The sequence below is a fragment of the Hippocampus bargibanti genome, linkage group LG01 (assembly GCF_051943395.1).
Source record: "Hippocampus bargibanti isolate YZ-2025 linkage group LG01, ASM5194339v1, whole genome shotgun sequence".
In the NCBI taxonomy this organism is placed as follows: Eukaryota; Metazoa; Chordata; class Actinopteri; order Syngnathiformes; family Syngnathidae; genus Hippocampus; species Hippocampus bargibanti.
The window spans coordinates 20,428,205-20,439,259 of NC_142734.1; the positions used below are offsets into that span (position 1 = coordinate 20,428,205).

The 11,055-nt window shown below is 41.8% G+C and overlaps 1 protein-coding gene across 1 annotated transcript; it reads left to right on the forward strand.

The window, feature by feature from the left end:
• Nucleotides 1-2,374: 2,374 nt before the first annotated feature.
• LOC148903461 (tumor necrosis factor receptor superfamily member 14-like) lies at nt 2,375-10,612 on the forward strand. Its single transcript, XM_088998640.1, is given in 7 exon segments — nt 2,375-2,416; nt 3,603-3,699; nt 7,166-7,291; nt 8,743-8,829; nt 8,832-8,881; nt 9,564-9,664; nt 10,135-10,612. Coding segments are annotated over 7 exon segments (660 nt in total). The 3' UTR covers nt 10,292-10,612.
• Nucleotides 10,613-11,055: the final 443 nt, after the last annotated feature.

Genomic DNA, 11,055 nt, shown 5'->3' on the forward strand with positions numbered 1-11,055 from the left:
CCGCAGCCACAGGTCGGTCCCCATTCATGTCCGCCTGTGGCTATCAGCAGCCCTTGTTTCCCACACAGGAGGGCCAGGTGGAGGTCCCGTCTATCGATCATCACCTCAGACGGGCCCACAGAGTCTGGAAGGAGACCAGGGACGCCCTGTCACGCACCGCATCCCGGAACCGGCGCGTGGCAGACCGTCATCGGCGACAAGCACCCAGCTACCAGGTCGGGCAGGAGGTCTGGCTATCCACGAAGGACCTTCGGCTGGCAGGGTCCTCGGCCAAGCTGGGCCCACGCTTCACGGGTCCCTTCCCCATTGAGGCCATCCTCAGCCCGGTCTCAGTGAGGCTCCGGCTACCACCCACCATGCGGATCCACCCCGTCTTTCATGTTTCCCTCCTCAAGCCAGTGGAGACCAGCCCCTTAGCCCCCACGCACACCCCCCACCTCCCACCCAGATGTTGGACGACGGTCCAGTCTACACCGTGCGGGAGATACTGGACTCCAGGCGCATGGGCAGAGGAGTGCAGTACCTGGTCGACTGGGAGGGCTATGGACCTGAGGAACATCAATGGGTCCCACGTTCCTGGATCCTCGACCCATCTCTCACCCGGGCGTTCCATGCGGCTCACCCGTCCAAACCTGGTGGGCCGCCAAGAGGCGTCCCTTGAGGGGGGGGGGCACTGTCACATCTCGTTGCCATCCTGGGCGCGCCTCGCCCCTCCTTTCACCTCCTCCGCCACTCCCGGGAGACGGCCCCTCCAATCATCATTCACCTGGGTTCCCACAGCTGATTGTCATTCACTGATTGTGCCTTCTGTCTATATCTGCCTATCGGTCACTACCGTTCTCCGTCGGAGTATTTTTGGATGTTGCCGTCACCACTACCGTGTTACCAGGTCTGCCATTGTTTAGTTTTGTTTAGCTCTTCCCTGTTTGTTATTTTTGATGCATGTTTCAGTAAAGACTCTTGCTCCTTCCAAGCCTGTCACGTCGTGTATTTCGGGTCCTTCCCCCTCGCCAAACCCCGTCGCTCGAGTCCTGCCTTTTTTGCACTCGAGCGTCGTCACAGAATCAGGAAAGGGAGACGACAAGCTTGATAGCACTACAAAGAAAAAACAAAAATGAGAAAAAAGGTGAGAAAATGGATAGAAAACACTGTGAAATTTGGATTTGTTTCAACTTTATTGACAGTTCAAAGGCAGAGTGTAGACTCCAACGTTAAAATATCCCATCAATCAGGCTCCATAAATAACCCGCACATGCACAAAACAACAGTCCACCCATCTGTATAATTTGAAGAGAAAAGACAAGCAAGGGAATCAGCTATTAATGAAGTTTCTAGTGTGTCTGCCTGCATCATGTGCTGCTGCAATATCACAACTTCCAAAATGAACAACCCAGAGCTCCTTGAGACACTTTATTCAAAAAGCTATCAACCCTGTTAAACAGAACACAATAGATGAGGAACCGGCTAAAATGATTGCAAGTGATTTTCAGCCATTTTCAATTGTGGATGACAAAGGATTCCGAAAATATACTCATGCTCTCAACCCAATGTATCCAATTCCAAGCAGGAAATTTCCTCATTGTTGGGCTATTAAATGCTTTTTATTTTTGATTCTGAAAACACTTTCTCAAAGAATAATACCAGAATTATATATGGCAAAGAACGTGCTGCAGTCCAAGGACGGGTCAAAAAAGCCACAGGTGTTGGTCTAACAACTGACTTCTAGGCATCCCCAACCACGATATCCTACATGTCATTTATATGTCTTCAATGGAAGACACATTTCTAAGAATTTAGCGGAAGAGCTGGGGAGGTATTGCAGGACACGTGCACTGTTTTGGAGCCATTTGAGCAGGTCACTGGAGATCAGTGTAGACATGTACAGTGGACAAATATTATCACATTATGCTGTTATTATTATTCAATTATTATAATTTTTAATAGTTGGTATTATAGCATTACTAATCTTCTTCTTTTCCTTTTGGCTTTTCTCTTAAAGGGGTCGCTACAGCGAATCAGTTTGCTCCATCTTCAAAGGTTTAGCATTGTTATGTAATATGAAATTCAAATTTGTGACAGCTGATCATCAGACCAGAGTAACCACAGGGAAAGTGAAAGTTAGTGGATGTTCTCTGTCCACATATAAATAGAGCCAGTGAGCTGAGCCAAAAGAACCGGCTCTCTAAAAGGAACCAGAATTCCAGTTCGGGCAGCCTCACTAGAAAATGGTATGCCAATCTGCTTATACATTTGGGAGGTGCTAAAATATATTGGAATTCACTTTTTAAAAAAAATCTTGTTTTTCGTCGAATTTGGGATTTGCATCCCAGAACGCTTTTAGCATTTCCAGATGGTGTCAACCACCTGAAGCAGAATGGTCTTGGTAAATAAACACCTGACATGTCACCATGCCCTGGTAAAATAAACAAAAAAAAACACATATTTGTTATTGTGGCAAGCTTCTCTACCCTTTACCAAGGATCCATTTAAACACATGCGCCATTTTAATGGGATTGTTCACAAGAGTATGCAGAAATTGCTGTTGCATCCACTGATGAAAGGACATTTTCTCACATCTCCTGTCCCACGAAATCCGCTTCAATTCCAAGCCGTGACTCCCAGTACCACATACACATCGGCTTTCTACTAATTGTCAGCTCACCAAGCCTTGCATCCATCCAGCCACAGGCTTCCAACAGCCCAGACCTTTACGCTGAACAAAACACGGCTGTGAAAATGCTGTCCATTACAAGTGCAAAAAAATACATGCACCCCAGAGCTGTCCAGCGATGACAGTGAAATACCACCGTCATTCCTCCCAATCAACATCATAGCTGGCATACTTGTGCTGCCGAAAAGGCGCAACTGCCAAGCACAGTCTCCTCCTTGATGAATGTTGTGACCAAAAAAAAAATGCTGAAAAACATCTGGTCCATATGACACCACAACAACACAAAGTGACAAAACAAAACAGCGGCCAGTGACGAGTGGTTAGCGTGTGGACCTCACAGTGGACGTTCGATTCCCACTCTGGCCTTCCTGTGTGGAGTTTGCATGTTCTCCCCATGTCTACGTGGGTTGTTTCCAGGTTCTCTGGTTTCCTCCCACTCCACCGAAACATGCATACTCCAAAAAAATGAATGTTTTATGGGTTAGTATTTTTCTCACTCCAAAAATTAAAATTTCCACAAATTTTAAATTTTGAACCCAAAATTCTCCATGTTGCATGCAATGGGACTTTCGAGGTAACACATTTCCATTCTCCCATTTGAAATTCAAAATATTCAGCGCTCAAAACATATTTAAAAGTTTGAAGACCATTGAATAATTCTGAATCAATCATTTCTTATTTGATACATCCAAACAAATCTAAACACTTTAACTTTAACTAAAGGTAAAGGAGTTAAGCTATTACAAGTATACAGTAAAAAAAAAGAACAGCGTCAACAAAACGATGTGTGTTATCTGAGCTCTTATAAGCACTGGCTGCCGCTGCTTACCCGCAAAAAAAAACATAACCTGTGTCTGTAAAGTGTCCTTAAGAGTTTTGAAAGGCGCTTATAAATTACATGTATTATTATTATTACTGTTGTCTCCCATAGCTCATTATGACATTTGTGTTGAGAGGTCATCCACTTGAATGTCATTGAACTGAGTATCAGCTCAACGAGAAACCAGGTTGTCCAAAGTGTCCAATTGGTAAGACCATGTATCAAGTTGATAGTAAAGTAAAAACATGTCTTTGTCAGATTTTTTTTCTTTTGCCAAGCTTCTATTCTTAGCAGCTACACAATAAGAATTCAAGTTTAGGTTAAAAACCTGTTCAGTCTTCTTCTTTTCCTTTTGGCTTTTCCCTGAAAAACGTGTTCAGTGACATCTAAAAATGGTTTCCGGCTGTGACTAGCAAATACAGGCCAAAGATAGTTGGGATAGCCTACAGCAATTTAGTGACCGCTATTGATTATCTGATTTATTTTAACACCTCTAAAATGTTTAATGACTGCACTACAGTCAATTCTGTATTCTAATTTAACTGAAAGGGACAATTTCTGATAATTTTCATTTGTAAACCAACAGTGATAATTTTGTTGAATGTATAAAAGCATGCAAATTTGATGTTACATGTTTTGTGAGCTGTTAGTCTACTATTCACTGATCCATCCATCCATCCATTTTCCATACCGCTTATTCCTCAGTAGGGTCGCGGGGGGTGCTGGAGCCTATCTCAGCTGTCTTCGGGCACGAGGCGGGGGACACCCTGAATTGGTTGCCAACCAATCGCAGGGCACACAAAGACGTACAACAGTCACGCTCACACTCACACCTAGGGACAATTTGGAGTGTTCAATCTGCCTGCCATGCATGTTTTTGGAATGTGGGAGGAAACCGGAGGACCCGGAGAAAACCCACACAGGCCCGTGGAGAACATGCAAACTCCACACAGGGAGGTGGGACGCGAACCGGCGACCTCTGCACTGTGAAGCCGGTGTGCTAACCATTCGACTACCGAGCCGCCCCTATTCACCGATTTTCTTGGTAATTGTCCAATTTATGGCCTTGAGTCATTTGTGGTCCACTGCTTGTTTTAGAAGCCAGCGACATGCAAAATATAACAACTCCCATGACTCATACTGCTTAATTTAGAAACTGTGTGGCTGGAGCAGGGGTGGGCAAACTTTTTGACTCGCGGGCCGCATTGGGTTCTAAAATTTGACAGAGGGGCCGGGCCAGGAGCATTTGGAGGGATTGTTTGGGCCGGAAATACTAAACCTAAAGCATTAAAGGACAACCGACGCCTCAGGACAAGTTATGTCCATAATTTATAAAATCACTTCAAATGACTTCGACTGAGCGTATTTTACAAAGATTCCACATCATATAGCTATAGTTTACGTTTTAAGACTTGCGCTGAATATTCATGAAGTCTTGTTTTCGAGTTGATGACGATCCCCATGTGACGTCACGTTTGGACCGCCCCTGACCGAGAAAGCGACACACAATGCATTTTGGGTACTATATTTGGTCTGAAAACTTCGTGTTGATCCGTATTGATGGCGAAATTAGAAGGAAAACACATAAATAACGCCATGGTGAATCGTTGTGTGTTGCACCAAGACAACTATTTGATATTCGCTGACACAAATTCCCAGCTGACAAATCAGCCCATTTCCAACGGAGCTTGAGCGCAATCTTCTGCATTTTCTGGGTGCTACATTGCTGTCATTGACGGCTCGAATTGATATGGGAGGACTCCTTGAATCAATTGCAAACATTTATGCTTTCCTCTTCAGAACTATTTGAATCATATTCGTAACTTCACATCTTCTCCGAATCTGAAGCCATTGTTTTGATTCTCAAGCAAGGCAAGACGTCCTGGCGTGACGTCACGAACAAGGGGGTGAGACCTTCTGAAACTGGCCATTTCCGGATTAATTTTTTCAAGTCATTTTTATTGGTGTTTTTCATTTAACTAAAAATATCAGCCTGCCTGATTTGGGTATTTTAGATGCTATAAAACGTTTTTCTGATGTCAGTGGGAAACAAAAAAAAAATGGTGCCGGTTGTCCTTTAAATGTAGTGTGTTCAAACCTCATAGCACAGTATGAACACTACACCTCAATTTATTAACTGCTTTTCAAATGTGAAAAATATCCCTGATCAGTTAATCAATTTGTCTCAAGGAATATGCCGTTTACATACTATTTCTCAGATACTTGGAGGAGGAAAGGGAAATAGATTAAAATAACATATGCACTGTGATTTATCAAGATTGCGTCTGTTTTTAATAAGTTTTCATTGAAGGGGCAAAGTTAAAGAAATCAACATTTATTGAAAAATGGAATCACTTTCAACATTCAAAACATATTACACAACGAAATATTCAAGCTCAATAATACCTACTTGTGCTAAATTCCGCCAAATCATAGATGGTTTGTCCTGACCGCGCGCTCAACAAACTCTCCACTGACGCCCTTGCCTTCACGCGCAAACAATACACGTGTACCGTCGCCGAGCACACAGACATAGGCTACCGGCAGTTTAAATTTGCATACACGGCACGGCGGCCAATCAGAAGCCTGCTTCTGTCTTCCGGACTTTCGCAAGCGTTATAAAGTCGTGAAATTGCATGTCATTTTCCAAAATAAATGCACAGAACCTCAACCCAGAAGAAAGATTCAAAAGAAGCTAACAACATATGTGACGCTACAAAACGTAAATTTACATTAAACCGTGACTGTAAAGTGTACGTGAGACTTATGAAAGGGGCTTAGTGGCTAGGAGGAAGCAATGCAGACGTTGCATTGTGCACCACAATGACAATCGACTACTGCAGCAAAATCTACAGCCATGCACGTTTCCCGTAAATTAAGCAAGGTAGCATTTGTCGTAGGTACATTCTTGATTTAAAAAAAAAACTTCACACTTTGTGACAATGTTTTTTAATGTGATTAGTTTGCTCATTGTGCTTCAAGTTGTGAAAAATGGGGCAGGCAACTTTTCAGTTAACTGCCCTGTTCACTAACTTTTTGTCATGAGTTTCAGACACTGTTTTGACTATAATTTGGACAAATTCGGTGGGCCGGATTAAAAAGCCTAACGGGCCGTAGTTTGCCCATACCTGGGCTAGAGACATAGTTCGGGGGAAGCAGCTTGGAATGTGTAGATGTTGAAACTGATACTATTACTCATGTTAATTATTATGAAAACATATACTAGTACTATGACTACTACTTCGAATAATAACTAGGGCACAGGCAGACTCCTAAAATCTGCATTTACAGGTTAAAGCGGAAGTCAATTCAACTATTTTAAAGCAAATAATATGTTGGATACGACTTTACTAGTCTTAAAGTCTTTTTGATGAATATTGTTTTTGTAGAATTGATTTTTTTTTAGACAATGTGTAAATAATGAATTTCAGTTGGCTTGTTTAATTGAAATTGATCACTATAATACTTTGTTGCCAAAGGAAACCACGCGAGTGTCAAGGTATGTATATGAAAAACATTCCTGCCTATAATACATGGGCTTAGTCTGGCCATCGTTTATTCTATTATTTATTGAATCACACTTTCAAAGGCAGTTCAGTGACTTGTGATTTTATCGTCATTGAAATTACTCTTTCTATTTTTGTGTACATCTCTGCACCTGCTCTTAATAACAGGAAGTCATGTTCGGAATGACTGCACCAAACGTGGCAGCACATCATGCCACTTGTGCTTGAACGGAACCTACATGAATATTCCAACTGGCCTCAAAAACTGTTTCCCGTGCACAAACTGCAATGCAGGTAAACCTCATGTTATGTTCTCCGATTATTATGAAATGTGCATTCACAGTTGTACGTAGATTCGTGGGTGCATACCAATTTCTAAATGGAGGTGAACATTCATTCATTTTAGCCGGAACGGCTCAGGTGACACAGACAAGGGCATGCGCACACAGACACGCACGCACGCACGCACGCACACACACACACACACACACACACACACACGCACGCACGCACGCACGCACGCACGCACGCACGCACGCACGCACGCACACACACACACACACACACACACACACACACACACACACACACACACACGCACACACACACACACACACACACACACACACACACACACACACACACACACACACACACACACACGCACGCACGCACGCACACACGCATACACACACACACAGGCACACGCACACACACAGAGTACACAGAGGAGATAGAACTGCTGGTAATGGTGCAAAGTTAACCTTTGCATCAATGGGAAAAAGACCAAAGAGATGATGGTGGACTCTGGGAAAGCTCATTGTGCCATGGAACATTGCTCTTTTGGAGCCAGCAAATGGCAGATTTTTAATTATGCTAAGGCAAGGTCTTTGCTGGAATTATATTTGAGATGTTCTAGAGGTTGGACCTCAACATTTGAGGGACAGGCTTCTTGTTGTAGAGATCTGAACTGGAACTCACCCTCTATATCAATTTCAAAAATTGCAAAAAAAGGCTTTCAATCATGTAATCAGAGATACATACTGGAACTACAGAAAATGACCTTTCTCATCCAGTTCACCAATCAGTATTGTCTTCTGATGCCCTTTATCTTCCTCTGGTATATTGATTGGATTACAAAGACCTCCTCTGTATGTTTGAATAAAATAATACATTGAACTCTGAAGACACAGCTGGATGATCTTGACTCTTCTGATTTGACCTACATTGCAATTTCTGTATCAGGAAGCATCTCAGACAGGGACAAGGAGAGACTTGATTGAATCAGGAAGGCCAGCTCTGTCATAGACTGCTCTCTTGACACTCTGGAGGAGGTCGGCAACAGGAGGTCATCAAGCTAAAAGCTATGATGGACAGTTCCTCCTACCCCACAGGTGTCAAAGTCAAGACCCAGGGGCCACATCTGGCCCACGGCATCATTTTATTCAGCCCGCGAAATCAAATCAAGCATGTAAAGTTCCATGATGCTCGCTAAAGTCCGACCAAAAATTTCAAATTGTCGAATGTAAACCACAACAACAGGTATTATTCTTGACTGCAGATTTGAAAATTAGTCCTTTTTTTTTTTTTCGAGAGGAAACCATAACTACAATGTGGCCCGGGGCAAAAAATGAGTTTAACACCCTTGTCCTACCCCATCCAGGCCATCCTGGCATCAGTGGCCCTCTCTTTCAGCCAGGGTTTTGTGTACTTTTTTGATTCACTGTTGCTCACTGTGGTTGTAGGATCTGGTCTAGTGATAAAGAAGGTGTGTACCACGGGGTCAGGTGCAGTGTGTAAACCACTTGATGGCTTCTTCTGTGTGGACCAAGTTGGGGCTGCCTTGAAGCACAGAAACACGCAGACTGTCGACCAGGACAGTACATTGTCCAACAAGGGTAATTCAGACTTTAGGGATAGGGATGTCCGGTTCCTCAAGGGTCATATCATCCTTTTCTTAGATCTCGCGCTATTTCAACACACCTGATTCAAACGATGAACTGATCAGCAAGCTTTGTCAAAGCCGGAAATTATCATGATCGTTTGAATCAAGTTTGTTGAAGTCAGCACAGATCTAAAAAAGGTAGATGATTCGTCTGGAGCAACTGAAGTTCCCTTCCCGTCCTTAAAGTTGCTTGTATTTGCCCACAACTTCATAAAACAAAATGAAACTTCCTGCTATTATTTTTTTTCTAAAGTTTATTGTCACTACCCATTATATCCACAATTACTCTTAAAACACAGCTATAGTTTTCGATCACATTCAGATTCACCTTTATAGTCACTGTATAAAATACGTACCACAAACTTTGTGGTTGTTATTCTTTCTTGCCGATTACCCCCAATACATTACAAGCAAAGTACAAGCATTATTGCAATATTGATTGCCACTATTGGACAGAAATTCATTGCACAGATCTGGAGTTATGGTTTATCGAGTTGATGATTAAGACAGTTCTATTTTCATGGCTACGGCTTCGAGTTCTTTATTGTAGTGATAACTAATTCTGCTGCACTTGCTTGGTACCTGGAGAGAAGTCAGAGAGTACATCTGTTTGTCATGGACATTTCATTTTCAGGAACACCATTTACAGACATCATATGTAAAGACTGCATTGATGACATCTTTTTGAATGGAACTCGTACATTTTGTCAGCCACACACAAAGTAAGTGAAATTTTGCATTAACTGCCTGCTTTGATCTACACCCAAAAAAAAGTTTTGATGAATGTCATCAATTTTATTTCATTTAGCGGCGACATGAAAGAAAAATATTTGAATGCAGGTATTTTTTTAAGTAGACTATACCTAGAAATGTATCAACGGATCCAGATTACAGTAAAGTCTCGTTATATCGATATCGGATATATCGATAGTCCCGGTTATATCGATACTATTTCTATGCACGCACGGAGAAAATTACATGCAAACAGGGTCGGATATATCGATAGTCCCGGTTATTTCGATATTTATTCGGACTCCCTTGAATATCGATATAACGAGACTTTACTGTATTTTATTCTGTGGAGCCAGTTGGTGGAATAAAATTGAATAAATTCAACAGTCCATTTTTTTCAGTGTAGTGCAGATTTCATTCCGTCTTGAATTTTTTTTCAAAACGATAACTGTCATTTCAGATGTGAAAATGAACATCTCCTCACAAACCCGGGTACAGCGTCAACTGATGCTGAATGTGTCACGTATTGCAAGGTGGTGATGGCGCATGCGGATCCCAAAAAGCAGGCAGGAGGGAGCAGGAGGTTGTGTTTGACAAATTGTATTAAAATAAAGTAAGCAGGAACAAAATCTAAAACATCAAAATTATCTGAACGGAAAAAATACAAAATATCAAAAGAAAACCAAGATTAAAAGTCAGCCAAAGTTAAACAAACACATGCACCGCACACAATGCATACAATTGCATACAACAGCATACAATGCGTTCAACAATTACCTGACACCGAATGGTCGTGCCGGGAGTCCTTTTAAGTGTCACTGATTGTAACGACCAGCACCTGTGCAGGTGCAGGCATGGCCGACAGCGCCACCCGTTGGTCGGCAACCAGATCATGACAGAATGTGGCACCTGTGCATTGTCGTCTTTATCTTTTGGATTTTGTGTGTGTTTGTTGCTGTACTGACCTGCATTATCAGAAGACTAAAAGTAAAAAATGCAATCGGTAAGTCTGTTGCATGACTTTATGAAAAAAGCACTGTAGTTTTGCAAATCTTCTCTTTTTTTTTTTTTTTTTTAACAGGAAGAAAAAGAAAATTAGCGATTTTGCCTAATGGACACATCTAAGTTTGCGTCTTGAACACTGTCATCATAGTAGGACTGTATAGATGTTCAGGTATCCACGTCAGAAATATCCCCAAAAGTTGAATCAAGGCTAACAGTGTCTTCTGGGTTATTCATATATATATATATATATATATATATATATATATATATATATATATATATATATATATATATATATATATATATATATATATATATATATATATATATATATATATATATATATTCACTCTACCTTAACTTTTGGGATTGTGTT